Source organism: Talaromyces proteolyticus (assembly GCF_021365285.1).
Source record: "Talaromyces proteolyticus strain PMI_201 chromosome Unknown BGW36scaffold_11, whole genome shotgun sequence".
NCBI lineage: Eukaryota > Fungi > Ascomycota > Eurotiomycetes > Eurotiales > Trichocomaceae > Talaromyces > Talaromyces proteolyticus.
Window position 1 is genome coordinate 1,315,475 of NW_025764287.1, and position 19,852 is coordinate 1,335,326.

At 43.8% G+C, this 19,852-nt stretch overlaps 6 protein-coding genes across 6 annotated transcripts; 4 read left to right on the plus strand and 2 right to left on the minus strand.

Moving 5' to 3' along the window:
- Window positions 1-1,021: 1,021 nt before the first annotated feature.
- Window positions 1,022-2,200, plus strand: BGW36DRAFT_303775 (voltage-dependent anion channel; the record flags this gene model as incomplete). Its single annotated transcript, XM_046211914.1, has 1 exon — window positions 1,022-2,200. One exon carries the CDS (start codon window positions 1,022-1,024, stop codon window positions 2,198-2,200), a length of 1,179 nt encoding a protein of 392 aa, XP_046068260.1.
- Window positions 2,201-2,800: 600 nt separating this feature from the next.
- On the plus strand, window positions 2,801-3,882 carry BGW36DRAFT_400318 (uncharacterized protein; the record flags this gene model as incomplete). Its single annotated transcript, XM_046218620.1, has 2 exons — window positions 2,801-3,400; window positions 3,454-3,882. 2 exons carry the CDS (start codon window positions 2,801-2,803, stop codon window positions 3,880-3,882), a joined length of 1,029 nt encoding a protein of 342 aa, XP_046068261.1.
- Window positions 3,883-8,161: 4,279 nt separating this feature from the next.
- BGW36DRAFT_431486 (uncharacterized protein) lies at window positions 8,162-8,578 on the plus strand (the record flags this gene model as incomplete). The annotated part of the gene is made up of 2 exons (XM_046220993.1): window positions 8,162-8,330; window positions 8,388-8,578. 2 exons carry the CDS (start codon window positions 8,162-8,164, stop codon window positions 8,576-8,578), a joined length of 360 nt encoding a protein of 119 aa, XP_046068262.1.
- An 87-nt stretch (window positions 8,579-8,665) lies between these two features.
- Window positions 8,666-10,422, minus strand: BGW36DRAFT_304239 (uncharacterized protein; the record flags this gene model as incomplete). Its single annotated transcript, XM_046211947.1, has 3 exons — window positions 8,666-9,405; window positions 9,466-9,743; window positions 9,830-10,422. The coding sequence occupies 3 exons, from the start codon at window positions 10,420-10,422 to the stop codon at window positions 8,666-8,668; spliced, it is 1,611 nt and encodes a 536-aa protein (XP_046068263.1).
- A 605-nt stretch (window positions 10,423-11,027) lies between these two features.
- Window positions 11,028-12,878, plus strand: BGW36DRAFT_303602 (putative transporter; the record flags this gene model as incomplete). The annotated part of the gene is made up of 4 exons (XM_046211892.1): window positions 11,028-11,189; window positions 11,255-12,158; window positions 12,233-12,693; window positions 12,756-12,878. 4 exons carry the CDS (start codon window positions 11,028-11,030, stop codon window positions 12,876-12,878), a joined length of 1,650 nt encoding a protein of 549 aa, XP_046068264.1.
- Window positions 12,879-15,962: 3,084 nt separating this feature from the next.
- BGW36DRAFT_303725 (carboxylic acid transporter) lies at window positions 15,963-17,657 on the minus strand (the record flags this gene model as incomplete). The annotated part of the gene is made up of 3 exons (XM_046211907.1): window positions 15,963-17,074; window positions 17,138-17,330; window positions 17,391-17,657. The coding sequence occupies 3 exons, from the start codon at window positions 17,655-17,657 to the stop codon at window positions 15,963-15,965; spliced, it is 1,572 nt and encodes a 523-aa protein (XP_046068265.1).
- Between the last annotated feature and the right edge of the window lie 2,195 nt (window positions 17,658-19,852).

A 19,852-nucleotide genomic window follows, 5' to 3' on the forward strand; every position in this document is an offset into this window, starting at 1 on the left:
CCGATCTGCCCCGCCTTGACGACACCACGGGCGCCGGTCAAGGGAGTTGGGGGTTTTTGAGCGACGAAGCACAAGCGACCTGTAGTCTAGCTGAAATTTGTTTAGTAGAAGTGTTTGTAGATGGGATCATCCGCAAAGCGACAGTCGGGGAACACATTCAGCACCTTGACGAAGGAGGAGGGGTTGGAATCTGGAAGATTATGATTCCTCGAACATTTGGGTAGGATGAACATTTAAACCTGGAATAGGATACATTAGGGCCTTTATAGCACATCAATGCAGAACGGCTCGATCGTCTCAAGTTGCTCGTGTCGATGTTTCGGAATGCCTCATACATCATTTGGACAGAAGATGCATATCGGCGCTATCTAGCGTAATCGCTCTGCGGAGTATTCAGAATGAGTGTCTCTCTAGGGGGGCTGTAGCTGTTCATCAAGAATCGTCGGCGGGTTCAAAAGTCGCCTGAGTCGAGCGTGCCTTATTGTATGGCTCCTCGATTGACTGACAATTGAATTGAGGCCCCTCAGCGCATATCTGTCCGTTAGGGAGTAACCCCCCTTCAACTAGCCCAACGATCTTCATAGTTCCCGACCAGTCTATACACGCACACCCAGTGCCCACCGACTGCCCAGGTGGTAGCAGCAGCAGCTCCGACTCCCTCAGCAAGACGCCGGGAGCATTCCAACTTTTAATAGAACCTCGCGGAAGCTTTCTTACAGCACAGAATTCGACAGAAATAGACCATCAGATCCTCCCAAGATCGGTGCAATTGGCACAGAGTCAGTTACAATGAGGTGATACTTTACTACTATAATTACAGTGGAGCATATGCTCGGCATTAGTAAAGCTACCCGCTGTCACTAAATTCTCTATTAGGTACGCGCCCCACATAGCCACCCCGCACGAGCTTTTGGTACCCCTGGTCACCTGCAACCTTGTACCTCTTCGTTTCTTTTCATTCTTTGGAAATCAGCCATTTCCGCTCAGTTGAGACTCTGCCTTCAGTCGCTACGGAGTCGCTATGCTAGACGAAAAGCAGCATGAAGCCTCCACAAGGAACGCCGCTCGACCCGACAATGCGGAACCCAAAGACGAAAGCGCCCCCAAGGAGGTCCGACTGCTCGATCGCTTCACATGGGCCAACTTCACCTGCACTCAGTCTACCGGCGGCGTGGCCATTCTCCTGTCCGAAACCCCCCATAAATTTCGCGGGTTGCAGACCGCCGGTGTCGTAGTCTTCATCCTCAACCTAGTTCTGTTCATCCTCTTCACTACAGCTATGATCTGTCGGTTCGTACAGAGACCTTCCAACTTACGCAAATCCGTCACGAAACCCCCCGAAGCCTATTTCACAGGCTCTCTATGGCTCTCGATGGCGACCATCATCATGTGTATGCAGCGTTTCGGTGTTCCTCACACCGGTCCTTGGATCATCGTCGCCGTCCGGGTTCTCTTCTGGACCTATGCTGCTATCACCCTGACGTATAACATCGTCATCTTCGTCGTCATGTTTGCCCTTTCCCCCCTCAAACCTGGTACCATGAGCCCACCAATGTTTCTGATGATTTATAACGCCATGCTGACCGGAACTGTCGCGGCGTCTATTGCAGCAGATCAGCCTGTCTCACAACGAATGGCTATCATCGTTGCCGGCATTGCTTTTCAGGGTCTTGGGTGGATGCTGTGCCTTTTCTTTCTTCCGCTCTTCGTGGGCAGCATGCTTATCAATGGTCTCGGCCCGGCAAACCAGAGACCCGGACTCTTCATATCCGTGGGTTCATCAGGATACACCATTGTAGCTCTTATTGGGTGCGCCAAGGCGATCCCCAACGAATACGGGTACTTTGCGAAGCACCCCACTGCTTCAGAAACCCTGAATGTCGTGGCATTGTGGATAGGCATATTCCTTTGGCTCTTCACATTCTGGCTTTTCGCGATTGCACTGGTAGCTCACCTGCCTATAATGATTTCCAAATGCTGCAATAATATGCCGCAGCCACAGATGAGTTTCACACTTCCTTGGTGGGCCATTATCTTCCCAAATGTTGGCTTCACAATTGCCACGATTTTCATTGGCGAGGAGCTGGAATCCAACGCCATAGCTTGGGTCGCAACAGTCATGACTGTGCTAGTCTTTGCGGCATGGCTCATGGACTTATTCCTGCATCTAAAGTCTATATTTCAAAGACGTATCATGTAATAAATGTTGGTAAATAGACGATATATTTCGTGCCAGAGTACCTTCAATGCTTCATGCTCTAAATCGGTTGGACCAACAAATAGCATGACTGTGGCCTGCCATACTGCCAAGATCTTGGTTGTGGTAAACCTATTGCTGACCCTCTCTCTTCCTTTTAGGTTTAGCGCTGCAAACTAGTTAGCCTGTATATACCTAGCTCTAATTAGACCGTTGGCGCTTCCAACTTCTCTCACCGTTGTAAAGCAAAGGCCATATGCGCACTTACAAGCACGATTAACTATGTATAGGAGTGCTTATTTTCAACCCCTCAGATCGACCCCGGAGACATCGGATAGCGAGATTGACAGAGAGACAAGGAATGCTCTTTGTACTAGCTTCAATATACAAATAATATACAAATTACTGTGCTTCCTACGCCCCTAATCCACTGAGTTCACAACAGTCTCAATCGCTCAACAACACTCCCAGCATCTCGAAGCCCTCCTCGCCCCTCGGACTGCGCTCTCACCAGTCGACCTTTCCCCCTCTTTAACTCCTCACCGCCCACCCACAGCAGAAGAAATGGCGGTGTCGACCCAGGCCCTGGCCATGCCACCAACCATGCGCGCATGGGTGCGTTCGCGACGTGGCCCTGCGTGCAGCGCGCTCGAGTTGGCCACTGGTTTCCCTACGCCCGCCGTACCGACAGGCTCGTCGCCTGACGTGCTGATCCGCGTGTCGCACGTGTCGCTGCAGTTCAATACGGAAATGCTGATGAAGACCCTGCCCAGCTTCTCCTTCATCAGCCCCTGGATTCCGGAGATCGAGCTGTCCGGCGAGGTGGTGGCGGCGGGCGAGGGCGCGCCGGCCGAAGTGCGCGATCCTGGCACGCACGTTGTCGCCTTTCAGAAAGTTCCTGGCCCCATGATCATGGGCCATGGCGTGTTGGCCGAGTACGTGCGGTTGCCTAGCAGCCAGGTTGCGCGCATCGACGCCACGGTTAACATGGCGTCGGCCTCAGGCATCAATTGCTCGGGCAGTGCCGCACTTAAGATGGTCCGCACAGCAGGTGTGCGTGAGGGCCACACGGTGCTAGTAAATGGAGCCAGCGGGTCGGTTGGTTCGGTACTCGTGCAGCTGTGCAAGCTGCGCGGCGCCAAGGTGGTCGGCGTGGCCAGCGGCGGCAATGAGGCGATGGTGCGCGATCTGGGCGTAGACGAGGTATGCAGAGGCTCCCAGCGGGTTGCCCAAGCATATAACTGACGCGTGCACAGTTCATCGACTACCATAAGCACAACCCGCTGCCAGCCTACCTGGCACATCAGTATGGTGACAAGCCGTTTGACTTTGTGCTCGACTGCGTCGGCACGCAGGCGCTGTTTGTCAACTCGCCAGCCTACCTCAAGACCGAAGGCGCCGTGGTCAACATTGGTGTGCTTGAGGGCATCGGCGTGACAGCACGCAACATGCTGTTCAACAGCTGGCTTCCCACCTGGCTCGGCGGTGTGCCGCGCCGTTATATCATGTTCAGCACGCCGCCAGCGCGTGACGATACCGTCTACCTGGTGCACCTGATCGAGGAGGGACGCGTGCGTATCCCCGTCGACTCCGTCTTTGACATGGAGGACGCCATTCTTGCCTACGAGCGCATCGCCACCAAGCGCGCGCGCGGCAAGGTCGTGGTCAAGGTGCGTAGCGACTAGAGTACGAGCATGCTGTAGGCGTGCGAGCGGATGTTTCTATGTACAAATATCAGTTAAGTATAGGCTACATATTACTAACACTTGGTTGCTGTATTCCAGTCGCAAGGCAAGGAACCAAGCAGGAAAACTACCTAGTTTGTCTAGTTTACATGGAGTCTGTTCCTACTTGTATGAATTTCTTTAACAAGTCAAGATATCAGTTATAATGGCTCATTTGCATTACACATGATTTATGTGCAATGAATAACACTTTAAGTCCTCTAAATTTACTTAAAATTTACCTTTGTCCTAGTTACAAATTACCCTATACTAATGATATATGATAGAGATTGTTCTTGTTCTACGGTCGTATATATAAATCATTAACTCAAGCCAACTCTGATATTGTTTTTGGGGGAGCTCTATGCATAGTATATGATGGGATTTGAATGCCGTAGGAATGGTTACTTTGTACTGAATTGTATAATTATCTTGTATATTCCATTCCACGACGAGACCACTCTCTCCAATGAGATATTATAAGTCCTCTCTCGCTCTCCTTGTTCCCCTAAGGTTGGACAGTGGTTGCTCACAAAATTTCCACCCCTCAAGTGCTGGGCTCATCGAATCCCAGCCCACAGTTATAGTATTTCTTTCTGTATATGGTTAACGTCCTTTGTGCCATGGGGACTTGATGAGCTTCATTGAATTTCACCACTATCATTTGGTCTATATTCTAATAAGTTTGTATCAGGCGCATACTCTTTGACAGCTATAGATCTTGGACGCCCTGAATATAAATAGATGGAATCTAAAGAACTAGGTTTTCTATTTTATGCTCTTCTTCAGAGAACAACTCCTTAGAATTAGAAAATGATATCTTCAAATTCGCGGCATCATTCCTGGCAGAATCTAAAATTAATGGTAAAATTGGAAATGTATCTGCTATTATAATAGTGAATGTAATATTCTGATCTAAGTTTTTATCTAAATAGATAGCTGTAGTCATTTTTGTCTCTTAATTGAATCTCATTACTCCTATATTATTTTCACGGCTATATTTACTGAATGTGTCCGATATCAACTTGTTTATTGTTATCCGTTCTTGTTCTAGATCATCAAAGCTCACGTCGAATTCTCTAACAACGTTCTTATTGTAATGCTAACAGAAGAAGGGCTTCAGATCATTAAAAACCGTTATAACTCCTAGTCCAAAAAGAGAATTAAATGGTATATCTAAAAGTAAAAACTGAAAATAATATTGAAGGGACTGAACAATTCTCTGAGCTTGAATTTGGAATATAATGCTATTCATGCCTGCTCTATAGAAGTAAAGTATTATTAGAAGGAAGAAGTTTCATTCTAGTAATATTTACAGTTATTACTATAAATTTAAGAGAACTTAGTTATAAGAAATATCAAAAGAAATCACTCTTTAATAAAGATTGTTTTTATCTTTATTATAGTATCTTAGTCTAAACTAGCGCTGACTGATAATATCTTGAGTATTTTATTGATAACATTCTTAGATATTTTCTAGATCTTCTAATTAAATGGAATCTTAACATAAAAAAAGAAAATCATTTCATTATGTATACTGTAGTTGTTATAATGTTACACTATATATGACCTGTATTGTTCTATTTTATTGGAGCTGTAGCCTAGGAATTGATCTTATCAAGGTATATAATTATATAATGGTAATTTAATCCAAGATTGTTCAACAATCAAACTTTTGAAAGAATTTCTTCTCTTCAGACTGAAGAAAATGAAAGGCAATCTGTATAGCCAAGAGCATGGGGTTTGATGTACTGCTAGCGTCCTCCTTGTGAGAACTTGAATTATCCCCAAGATACTCTGGCCCTTCTTTTTCTAAGCACACGTGGTGAGACATAGCCACAGCGAGGGATCGCTGGATACGCTTGAACATCGAGGGAACCAACTGTATGTTTATCCGGGCCTTGAGGTCTTCGTGGGTCACCAGATTGAACTGACCAAATACAAAGACTGTATTAGACAGCATGGATGAGAAAGAACTTGACTAACGAGATACTGATATTTTATAGGTATCGATATTCTTCTTTCCAGGAGCTGTGATGCAAGTATTTATGTAACCTCCAGAGCTTCTGACAGGCTCTCTCTCTTCGACTTGTAGGGTTCTGATCCTGCCCCAGCAGCAGACATCAGCGGTCTAGATGTCAGCCTGCACAGTGTTAATTGCAGCCGCACTAGCTTGCAAGGAAGTGTAATGTCATCACAATGAAACATAGCGTCAGATACTGACAGCTCTAACATGTCAACTCCCTCAAGAGGGTCGTTGTTGCCATCCTCTTCTTGTAGTTGCTATCCCGATGGTGGGTACTCTGCTGTTCCAGCTAGTCCACCACCGGGCTCGGCTAACAATAGATTAAATGGGTGCAATGACCCAACAGTAGAGGTTGGAAAATCTGCTATTCGGTCAGCATCTTCCCCCAGATTTGAGTATGGTTGACTAGTTCGAAGACCAACTACCTAGAAGACAATCATAATCACAGACCGTAAGTGGAAGCGTAAGGCCATTATCACCACAGACACCGGCAGGCCCAGGAGACTCAGCCCAAGCGCCATTGCTGCCAGGCATAGAGAAGTTTATCTCTGAACTTCCAAGCAACAATCTATCCAGCAGCATTGGCTGTCCATTCTCATGTAGCTGTGACCCAAGCGTTGGCAATTTCTGATCCTTCACACCTTTCTCCCGAGGCTGACCCATCCGTGAAGGAGGAATGAAGGTGCATTCTAAACCTAACCGATGACATCAGTCACATTCTGTAATTGCTCCATCTTCCTTGGTGCATCGATTTTTTGATTCATGACATCGATCGCACGCAGCCCTCTTCAACATTCTCCGTTGTAAGCGAGGACTGCTCATCTTGGACTGCAACCGAGATCAAGGGAATATTGTTATATAGGACTAATGTTGGTTGGGATCCTCCTTTTATCTCTGTTGTATTTGTTATCTGTATTGCAAGGTTAATATCACAACGTCTGCGCCATAAAATTTGTTGGCCCAGTATATTTGATTCGACCACCATGTGGAGGGGTTGCATTTTATCGCATGGGAAGCATCTGCGCCGCAAATTTTCTCTTCTTATGCATATAAAATATGATTCGGTGGCTATATTTGCACGAGGTTGGAGTTGTCACGATTTATAGGCTTCCATCCTATGTAGTGAATGCATTCTGATGCTGTCCCTTTGTGTTAGAAATATTCATGGTTTACTCCATAGTGTGGGTTATATATTAAACTTATAGAATCCTCATGTAACTATCCATATATTATCAGAATGCAGTAATAATAGAGCGTCTTAGTCCAGATGAAACTTCGATAGTAGACCCGACTTAGCACAGGCCAAGGGCCGCACTAGGTCCGCCAAGGCAGTGAATAAAATAATGATCCAATTATAGTATGATACATACTGTGATGTGGCCAGCTCACAATGCCCACCAGGCTAGATCCGGTAAGCGAGTGGTGTTGAGATCTTACCTCGGGATTCAATTGAGGTCATAAGGCTTTGTGATCCAACCACCGGTAACAGCACGAGCATCAATCCAATGGAACGCTCGCTTGTGTTTACAGGCAATAGCTCTATGATTTAGCTTGGATTTTCTTTGGTCATGCAGGCTGCCATGATAAAATGGAAACACGCCTCGGCGCTTACATTTGGAACCAGGAAGATCGAAGCTTACCTGCGGGACACTGGTAAGACCAAGAATAACCCTCATTGTATACGTCTCACGTCTCACGTCTCACGCTGATCGTGTGGCCATAGACAAGAAAAGACCGTCGACTCGGGATGTAAATTTTTGATTCGGGCCAAAATGTTGACATTAACAACACGGCTCGCGTGCAAACGGTTGAATCAAGAAACGGTTCCGTCCAGAGACGAGTTACTATGTAGTAGATCTAGAACATTGCCTAGCCACAGACAATATCAAAACTCTAAAACACTTTATTCTAGCTAATTTTCTTTTTTCCAAAAGAGAAATCAAATATACCATTTCTGCCGTCGAGATGAACATAATAGGCCCTATGTTTCCTGGTACACTCAAGTTCAAGGCTATCAATAGATGATAGACCATTGGGCCTTAGCTCGCTTGAAAGAATACAGTGGAGAAAAGACAATACCAAACACACCACTGTATACAGAACCATTGACTCAAAATTTCTCACGAAGATTATCAATGAGATTGATAGAATTATACTGTTCAACTCGTTCGTTGCCGGTGAGCGGGCGGTAAAACAATGATATTTTCCACGTCAATGGGTCAGGATGATGGATATGACGATATATTTCTCATCGCTCGTTCACAGCCATGGAAGAAAGAGGATCATCCTGTAGCAACACTATACTCAGCTCATTCTGGCATCACGGTTGATCTCTACACAGACCAGGAAGCATTGCATCTACACACCTGGAATGATGCACTACGTTGGTCAATCTAGAACTTCAAAATGATTATCATATACTGACAAGCATTGTCTACAGGGCCGGTACCGCTGAAGAGAACCCAAGGCGTGGGAGAAGTACCGCTGTTTGGGGCAGTTTCGATGAAGATGCAGGACTGGTCGGATGGAATAAATAATCCCGAATGGCAGCGCAGTGGGAAAACTGTCTGGGGAATGGATGGTTTGTACACCACATTTTCTTCTTTCAGATTTACTGTGGACCAACAGTAGGTAGCTGTAACTAAGAGGATTGGGAGGGAGGCATTTAATTCGTATCGAGGATCACAATGGCCCTCTTCTTGATGCCTATAATTAATATCATGCGACATTGCCGTAGTAACCAAAGTTCAACTGACTATCTGATGAAGGTCCAAACCAGGTGAAGCTGTCGAGCATTTGCTGCCATTGGCCGACATCGAATTCGTCTGTCAGACCGTTCTGGATATCCTTAGATGCAGCATGGTCCTCCTGGGAAAATATTGGCGACCACGCAGCTTGCTTAACTAAGTTATCTCCAACTCGTGGCAGATGGCCTTGCCAGAAAACCGGAACCGACGGTTGGAATGAGCTTCCTTGGCTTCTATTAAATCTATAGCCTGTACTCGGCGACATTAAAGCGGAGCTTGGTGGTACATGGCGCTGTGCTTCAGCCTTCATCTTTTCTAGCCATGATAACAGGTTCCGAACAACCTTTATAGAGTTTGTCCAGACGTTATCTCCTGGGGGAAGTTCCTCAAACTTCTGTATGACAGCAAGTGCTCTCTCATGAGTCCTCTTATTATCTACGCTGGTGACCTGGCTCTCGTCTGGATGAAAGAGCAAGCTAAGCTTAGACAGAACTAGTAAACCATACCAAATGGTCATGTAGGCGGAGGCAGGAAGGTGGACGGCCACGGAGGAGGGAACAGCCAGGAATGTGCTTATAATGTTATGCGCAGAAGTCGTAAGAGTTTTTAGGTGGTTTATCTCTTGTAATTCAAAGATGTCTCTTCTTCGCCACAGTGCTTGTCCAAGCACCAGTGTGTGTGCTGCGCTCAGCTCAAGGCGTAGAGCCCATGCTAGTCCGCCATTAATATTCATAATGCAATAAAGTTCGTGGACTAGGTAGGGTAGCTTACAATGATTCTCCGTATTATGTAAGGTCAGCGGCTCCTCTATCTGCGATTGTTGTTGTATTAGGTCAGAGACTCTAGTCCAGTCTTCTAAAGGTGGAAATTTTGAACATCGCCTCAGCTCTTCAAACAGTAGCCGGCTTTGATATGCTAATGACTGAACATCAACATAGGCCTTGAGTTGTAAATCTGTGGGATACTCTGCTTTTTCCGCTAGAGATTTAGCACATTGGTCGACCCATCTTGTATGTCGCATCGTGAGTTGACCGCGGAATATGGACGACCTGGTCGGAGCAGAAAGTCAGCACGATATAAGGAGTGAGAAATAATCAAAGGGGTTTAAGGCTGAATATATTTTTTTCATGCTTACTTAGAAGATATGTAGTAGCATCCCAGCAGAGCTCGCTGCCCAGCAGCAGTTTGAGATGAGAGTTCTTGTATTTGATCGGGTTCCTTTCCTTCTATTGGGATTGTCTGCATTCTGAAGCTCTCGTCCCTGTCAAGATCAAGATCCACAACCACACTACTTGCCATCTGGAGCAGCATATACATATGAGTATGGTAAGTTCTCCAGTGATAGTGGGACCAGGCGATATGTACAAGTAGTCCTTGTAATAGGTCTATGTTTCTTTCAATCTTTATGATTAAACGTGTTGCAATCTCTCCTCTAATTAGGGTCTCCAGGGTATGTTGTAACGCCGGATCATGCTCCAGTGAAGCGGTCATAACGCATAGAAAAAGAAATGGGGATTGTTGGCGAAGCATCACAAAGTCTATTTCAGGTGGTATGATTACGAAAGGATACTGAGGCATTTTATGCATTCGATATTTCATTAGAAGTTCATTAGCCAACTTGGGGCTGATGAGCCCGTGGAAATTCGAATTATTTTCGTTATCTTGTATTGGGGCAGAATCTTCTGTTTGAAAGTTATCGTGTTGAAAGGGCTGCTCAATCAGGTTCATTTCATGGTATGGTGGTTCATTAATTGGATGTTTCCTGCAGGTTTCATAATTAGAAAGGGTGACTGAGATCAACATGGCGTACGCAGGATAAAATGGAATGGTCTGACCTAGGCTTGCTGTTGCCATGCACAGTTTCAGGGAAGACACAGGGCGAGTGGCCAAGTCGAGTACAACGCTGGCATGCTCCTCTAGCCTCAACAGGGACACATTTCACTTTTAACTGAACACATCGGAAGCAGGCATGACGCCTTGGGGGCTGTCGACGATACATGTTTCCGTGATCACCAACATATGATTTGTAAAGAAAGACGAGAAGACGGAGGCAGCATAGAAGTCGTAGTAGTAGTCGGAGACGGAATCGGAATCGGAATCGGAATCGGAATCGGAATCGGCATTTGCTGTGTGCAAAATCAGCCAATCAGTGATGTCTCTGGGGGTATGCACTCAGCTTTGTGTTGAAAACAAAAGACACCTTCCAGTAGGTAAATGTAGATTATGATGCATTCACACTGAGATAAATACAGGTCTGCTGCACTTGGAGGTATTCCTAAGTCTTGGTTGTCTCTTCCTCAATTTCTCTGCCACCAGGAATACAACTTGTCACCATGGATGAACATATCAAGTCCGATAATAAGGCTGTCTCAGCTGAGGTGACCAAGGACCAAACATACGTACACTGCCTCGACGGGTTCAAACTCTACAGTATTTTGTCAGGCATCATGATTGCAACTATTCTCATCTCTTTAGATGTCTCTATCATCTCCACCGTAAGCTCTTGGGTCTCCCTTTAGCAGTTGATTTCGCTAACTTTACTTTTTTTTCTACCGTCTAGGCAATACCCGCTATTACAAGCCAATTCCATGCTGCAACAGATGGTGGGTGGTATGGTGCAGCCTATCCACTAACTATGTGCTCTCTGCAACCTTTAAGCGGTAAAATCTCAACTCTCTATCCTCTCCGGTGGACCTACGTCGTCTTTTTCGGGATTTTCCTTCTTGGTTCCTTGCTCTGCGGAGTGGCTAACAGTTCGATAATGTTCATTATTGGTCGAGCTGTAGCAGGTACAGGTGGCGCAGGAGTGGTTTCAGGTGGTCTTTCAGTTATTGCCATGATCACGCCCTCTATACACCGCCCGCTGTTCACGGGGCTTGTGACTTCATTATATGCAGTTGGAACGGTGGTTGCGCCGATCATTGGCGGTGCTCTTACTAACAATGTTACGTGGAGATGGTGTTTTCTGATCAACCTCCCTGCAGGAGGAATCACGATTATTATATTATTGCTGTTCTTTCATCCACCTAGCACAATAGTTACAACAGGGACACAGACGATGCGAGAGAAGATCAGACAGCTAGATTTGTTTGGTTGCATAATTTTTGTTCCGTCGATAGTCATGGTATTCCTTGCTCTCCGATGGGGTGGAAATGAATATTCCTGGAATTCGGCTGTTGTTATTGGGCTCTTCGTTGGATTTGCTGCATCAATGATGATATTTATCTTGTGGGAACTTCATAAGGGAGAAGAAGCAATGATACCATTCCGACTTCTTCAAGAACGCTCAGTTGTACTGAGTATTATTTTCGCTTTCTTATTTATGGGGTCCTTCGTCATTCCTGTTTACTATCTCCCTGAATGGTTTCAGATTGTTAAGAACGCAAGTCCTATTCGAAGCGGCATCATGTTACTCCCCTCCGTTTTTACTCAGATTTTGGGTTCCATCATATCTGGGGTATTAGGTAGGCTTCTTCCCAGAGCTTGCATTATTTTACCTTCTGAAGCATAGTCAACACTAACAGCCGCCATACCCCAGCCAAACATGTTAAATATTATAACCCTTGGTTTTTCCTTGGCTCTACTTTACTCTGTATCGCCACTAGCCTTTATACCACCTTTACTGCTTTCACAACATCATCTGGCAATTGGATAGGATTTCAAATCCTCCAGGGTCTAGGCTGTGGCTTTGCGGCACAGATGGCACTTCTCACTGTCCAGAATATCCTCGAATCTAGGCCCAAAGACATCCCTGTGGGAATTTCCATTGTGCTATTCGCACAATACTTTGGGAGTTCAGTGATGCAGACAATAGGGAACTCTCTATTTCAAAATAAGCTTACCTATAGTCTGGATTCATATGCACATTTGAACTCGACTGGAGTGGCGATATTGTTAGAGGCTGGCAATCTGAGAATGAGAGAAACAGCCCTTCAAGTATTTCCTGATCGTCTGGAAGCCATAATTACTGCCTACAATGATGCTGTTACTACTGTGTTTGTAAAGAACCCTTCTCTAAACTCTAATTCGGCACATAACTGACCAGATCCTTATTTCTCTAGTATCTTGCAGTGGCCGGCAGTGCATTGGCTTTTGTCTTGTCCTTTGGTATTAAGTGGATTAATACCACGCAAACTACTGCCAACGAGGCCACTGAAAACCGGACAGCGAGCAATAAGCCATAGCCTTAGTATAGGAATACATGGAATAGGGGGTTTTCGCTAGACATCTAACTTTCAGATGTTTCTTTCATATACTGTACACAGTTTGTCTGTATATCAACCGAAAGCCAAATTTTAAACCTTATAGCCCATCCTCCAGTTGCAACCCCACCAGCCTCATATTTAACGAATCTTCATCTTCCAATATTCTATGGTGAAAGAATGTTAAAATGGCTTTTGATAAAAGAGGTGGTGGCTCAATAAACTACTTGGACTAAGACTTTACCAGTAAGATGGAAAATATAATCATAAGGTGTTTGCAGGTCAAACCAGTTTTGAGAATGGCTATACTTTAAATTGATACATAGCCATTCATGATATTGGCTTAATTAACAAATATATGGTGATTGTTTTTCAGTCTTTAGTTATTTAGTTATTCAATGAGCTATTTTTAGTACCCTTTGTATGTGCTGTATTCATATTTTGGTAATTTTACGGATCCTGTAACAAACTATAGATATATATCATATAATCTGTGATAGGTAACCATAAAAAGGTTCAGCAACACAGGTAGCTAACTAATAAAGCCTGTATAGGAGAAGAGCACCCTTAGAGATATATGTACAATGACAGAGATGCCTTGCTAAACCTCTTTAATACCCTTATATCGCTATAACTTATGTCAAATGACTATAAAGTAAATACATGATGATGGTAAACAAGAGCCATTATATACCCGTTACTACGACGGATTTCCATGATGGAAAGAAATAAAGCTCTGTGGAAAACGAAAGATGGATGCAGTTATCAGAATGTAGAAAACACGAGGGGTTTATATGAGATTAAAACCTAATATGGTTCCAACATGAAGGTCTTGGTAAGAAGCATACATAGAAATTTTGGAACAGCTCAAAAGTGATTGAGTAAATTCGTGCATATTGTCTGAACAAAGAAACAGAACAAAATTAATAGTGTATGATCAACGGCAAGACAGGACGACGGAAGTGTTTTCAATCATAGGTGTTTGTTCGCTACGCACCTCACTAGACCTTCAACAACCGAGAGTCTCAGCAATTTCTTTAAAGTACATTCTATGTAGTAATAGCATATTCTGCTGTGACTGATCCCGGAGACCCCGTAGCATGGTGGAAACCTCCTGGTAAGAAACATCCCCTTGTCCAATGAGAGTCTGCGCAATACAGAATTTGTCAATCCAGGTCTTCGGCATCAGAGCAAACCTGGCCACCCTAGAATTCCTTTACCGCCAAAAACGAGAACCGTTGGCTGTGATACATCTTATCATCCAGCAAGTCCTCCTCTGGTAATAAGATAATAGCCAGTAAGTCATAACTCATTCTGAAGAAAGAGGGATTCTTAACTCTTCAGCCTCTTTCTTCAGACAGGGATCAAAGATGATCGGTGACATCGTGTCCGGTTTCATGGAATACAAACCCGCACCATTTGTTAGATAGTGTAGCCCTCGAAGAATGGTTCGACGCATTCTATTAAGGTGTTGAAAGGGGGTATCGACTAGGCATACATTGCAGTCGCATTTGAATTGTAGAATAGTGTGACGATCACCCCTTGTCACGGAGTTAAGTTGCGGAATGTAGGAGAAAGTTTTCTTCACCAACAGCAATATCACTGGTAGCAAAACTTGAAATACAATCTCTATTCACAGCCGGAACTCTGGAGTTGGGTATACATGAATGGTTAAAGCGAGATATGAAAGTATATACACCCCAAACTCGGCGGCCATCAAGCAGAAGCTTAGTATTCTTTGATAGGTTGAAGCTATTTTTAGCGAATAGTTCTAGAGCCGAAGGCCAGCGGTATTGAAGCGTGAGATACTGTCTTTTCTCGACAGCTCGAATATTTTCTTCATTGATTTCTGCCATCGACTTCTAGATAACGAAAAGAGCCTTCTCGATCAAGATTTCGAATCCTCTTGTAATTCTTTTGGTGGCGAATGCTCCCCAACCTTTTCCAGGTGTCGGTTTTGGTATATACAACGCATTATCTGGAATTTGGAGGTCGTATGCTAGAAGTGTTAGTCTAATATCAAACTAAGTTTCTTGGTACCTTAAGATGAGACTGGAACATCGTTCACTTTTGTGGCAAAACAGAAACTCAACCCTGCATGTATTCAGTATGTGGCAATTAGAGGTTGGGAGACCTGCTGGGGCTACTTAAAGCGAAACACTTTATAGGAGAAAGAAATAGAGGGAAATAGCGGCTATCGCGTGCAAACAAATATTCCATTTAGATGGGATGGGCCAATCAAACGAATAGTGATTCAGGAAGGAGAACCAAAATGGTAACAAACGCAACCCTTACGGCAAACCAAATAATCATTTCAGTTTTAACAGAACAGTGTTACATTCAAAGCATCCAAGATGTCAAATATCACCGTTTTACATGTAATTCCATATATCACAAATGTGACACTGGCAGCGAAACAATGTTAACTGGTGGGATTAAGCCATGACGGTGATCCATAAAATTAGACAATGAAGAGTACGAATAGAATTTTATACTATACCCTATTTAAGAAATCAGAGCTATAGTAGTTTATTGAGATGGTCTAGTTATGTCTTATTAGAATAGGCGTCATACTGCACCCTTGATAAAATCATTAACGGGGTTACTATTAGATGAACATTTTTGAAACTCTCACAGAGTTAGTTTTTCAAATGTTAAAAAGATCAGATAAAGTCTAAGTTTATGGCAGATATTATTAATATAAATTTGTCAAATTTTTTCAAGAGAGAGAGAAGTCAAAAGAGGGGATTATCTGTTAGCTAACGACACTACAGGGATTGATGTAGATGCTATCCAACTTATCATCTCAAGGCTCCTCTGTTCATGGCTCAAATAATTAGGCATTGCATTATTCTTAACTAAAAATCCTTTCAATACAATTCAGGGGACCTTTTTCCTCAAGCCTATCTAATGAAATAAAGAAGAAAAAAAATTGTGGCTTGGATAGATGTAAAAGTTTGGTAAAGCGCGGATAGCATCTTACATTCTCAAGATCTAGATATCGTATCCCTTCCGCTCCCCAAAATTGAGGTTCCTCTTATAAAAAGTAATAAGTCCATGGGATAGCTAATGAGCACACTCAATGCATTTAATTCCAGAAATGCCCTCCTCTCCGAGTTTTGTTTCCAGCATCTCTCCCTCGAGCACAGAACCTTTTTCAATACTCTGCTCTAAGCTTAAGCCATCGAGTATCATCCTATCTCTCTGTTTAGCAGCCTCTGCCTCTTTTTCGCGTTCTTCGTGGGACATTTCTGGGCCGAGAACTAGAAATAATACCATAAGGGCCAATCCTGCACCCATGAAGATAGCAATGGCGAGACCATAATTAAACCTCTTCATACCGTTTTTACCATCTGGCAGAGGAAACCTCTGCACTATAATAGCTTGAATGGTAGGTGTAGCCGAGGAAGCAAGGCTTCCAAGTTGATAAGCTACCCCAACCACGAGAGTGCGGATTGCTTGGGGTGACAGTTCTAGGAGGTGGATTGGGACTGGTCCTAGTACACCACCGATAAAGAATTGTTGGAAAAACGTACTTGCAGCCAGTGCCATGCCTCGTGGCATAATATAGGCCGGGATGAGTGCTCCACCAAATACACAAGCGGTCATCATGGTGAGCCGACGACCCATGATCGAACTAGCGTAGCCCGTGATGACACCGCCTACGAATCCGCCAAGTTGCCCGCTTATAGTGATCACGGTTGTTTTTATTGTGCTTAATTGGGCTTGGTCTTTGAGAAATGTTGGGAAAAAGTCGCTGCTACCGTGGGCGCAAGAGATAATTGCAGCCAGGAGAAATACAATATAGAGCAGCAATACCCAATTATTTTTTAATGCCTTGGCTGTATCACTGATGAACGCCTGTAAGCTGCTCTTGCTTTGTGCTTGTTCCATGGCAGACAATTCAGCAGCCTCTGCTTCGCGTTCTGCTTTCATGGCCCGAAAACATCTTGTTTCTGGTAGCCAGCAGCGCAAGGCAATGATGAGCATCGGTGGTCCGGCACCGAACCAGTATAGACTCCGCCATCCGTGAGATGTTGTGGGCACGAGAGCGCAGTACATCCCTGCTGCTAGTAGATTTCCCATTGCGGAACTAAGCTCGAAACATCCGGAAAGGACACCACGGGCGTCATATGGGAGATCCTCTAAAGCCGTGGCTGCGGCGGGTCCGAATACGCCTATTAAGCAAACCTGTTAGATTATACACTCACCGGATATATCATACTCGCAAATTTACTTACCCCCCATTGCAATGCCGTATAGTGACCTTACACCTAAGAACTGAGGCAAGGTATTGCAAAAACCAGATACTAATTCAAGAAATACGAGGAACGAGAGGTTGAGAACCAACGGCCACTTTCTCCCATATCGATCAGAGCAGATCCCGGTCATTATGGCGCCGACGGGGCGTAGCATCATTGTAATTGTCATAGACTAGGTCCAATCCATGTCAGTTAGAAAAGGGGAGATCGCAGGGAATATGGTTGTACAAACCCAGGATATTCCTTTATTATCAGCATTAAAGGCTTTCTCAAGTTCAGTAACGGTCATGGAGACTGAATAATTATCGAATGAATCCCAGGCCCTGGCCAGGAATCCACAAAGAAACATTAGCCATTGGTGCCTATTTAGTTCTTGGAGAATACTAATCGGGTTGCGAAGCTTCGACTTGTGAGGCCTGAGGCTGGAAAGGCGTGTAGAGAAATAAACAGCTATCTGGCTTCTGGAGTAGAACCAGCTTAAATCCATATGGTTCTTCATATTATTGGTGCTACTAATTTCCACACTATTGTAGCAGAGAAAATCAACTTGGATTTGCTTCATTGATGGCGTTAATTATGGTTGGTTATATAAAGCCTCGAATCCTAAAGGTGTTACTCCAGACGTTTCACTGAATCTTGTGTGGCGCATAACTGCCAAAGAATGTTGAGAGAAATAATTAAGTGTGTTTACTGATCTGGTATCAACCAAACTCATAACTGTAGGGAGATCCCAATCTCTAAAAAGGGGTTGAGAATCTGTAAGTGTGACTTACCAAATACACAAGTATAATATTCGGTCAGTATTTGAGGCCTTGTTCATTTATAGTCACTGCGTTCCATTGTGGTCTAATCCTTGAAAGTTGGGGTTTGATAAGAATTGTGGCTGGTTCTAGAGTCGCCTTTTGCGGGCATCTAGTCATGGTAGAACTAATTGAGGTCACATCATTGATAGAATAGAGTGGCGAAATATGTACATGATTTCATGACCGGAAAGTAGTGACAGATCTGTTGTGGAACAGTGAAATATATTCCGGTCGTTCCAGAGCCATGTTACCTGAAATTGGTGTAACTTGAATATTCAGGAAACGCAACTTTATGCGACAATGTGAAATTGAAAATCAGTCCTTGTGGCTTCTTCTTGTTTGTTCTGAGTAAGCAACAACCAATCGCATAGCAATTCCATGATAAGGAGTGGGAAAGACCCTTACTTTAGGATGCCTTCTAGGGTATTTTCCACATCAGGCCGACCGGTAACATAACCCTAGCCAAGCATCCGGAATGTCTGCATATGCCATAATACTTCAAACCCCACAATCCGAAATGCTAAGATTCCGGTTCGCCTGGGGCATTCTTTTCACTTTATTTTTTTTTTTGCTTCCTTCTTTACAGTCTGGCTAGATAATTCACCATTTATTATGTTGCTGTAACTCCCAAGGAAGAACACCTATACGGTTCATAGGAAATACATGCCTCCCTAAACGTCCAATTGAGAACACAATCCTTTCTTCAATCGACATCCTTCCACATCTCCACTCTCAAGTATTTTGTAAAATCCCCATATACCAGTTGACGTAATCTCCAGTCAATACCTCATGTGATATATTGATAATTCCCAAAGCTATGAAGTCGCGCAATCTATTCAAGGCTAGAATATGCGACACCGCATTCACGTCACCCCTGACACATGAGCACGTGAGACAAATGAAAATGCGTTGATAGAAATCCTGTACACCACATTTCCCCATCATCCCAGAAAATGGAGCTCAATTAGCTCGATAAATCTTATAGCAGGGACCAGGTGCCATTGTACTTGTTTATATCTTACAGTCAATACAAATCGATGCTAGCAACATCGGTGCTACTTAGGTATGGTTGATTTTCAGTGGGTTATGGAATTAGTCCTTTGAACACATATACTATTGAAATAAATCGACCTTATAAAACCAATATTATAGGGAACGAGAAAGCATCTAGGTCCGTGGGCGATGCTTTCTTCTCAAATTTTCAATTCATTTGAAATTGTCATATGGTTGACCTGCGTCCGTTGTACACATATTACCACGTAATACGAGCAAGCGTTTTCTATTTAACGGATATGTACGATTATAAATATTTGTGACATTTTTTTAGTTTCACTTGCTACAGTTTGCTGTCAGCCCCCGAACCATTGCAGCATTGTAAAAGTGCAAAATACCACTTTCTCCCATCTATTTTTTCCGCAGTATGATATCAGTTAGTTTTCCAGAGTATGATGGATGACACTTGTTATACCCCCTTTCTAGATGAATAATATGACCTTGCCCTAGTGACACTACGATCAGAAGTTCGATTAACTTGCATATCCATTTCTCAAATATATTGGACATGAACTCTATTCACGCTCCATTTGAAATCATCCTACACATTTAGAGAGTTTGGAGATAATTAAGATAAGTAAGACAATTGAACCTAGTCAATTTCCAATGTTAACACTTCTACAAATATAGGTTCGATTGGTATAATATTTTAGAAAACGAACAGATAGCAAGTTCAAGCAATTACAGGCATTGAAGTAATAGTAAGAGTATATACCTAAATTTTCAACGAATGGTTCAACGGGTAATGGGCTGATTTGGTTTCTTTCATTGAAAAGATGTCGTTGCCTTGGACTGAATGAGGTTTTCTTCCAGTCTAGGATTTTCATATGCCATATCT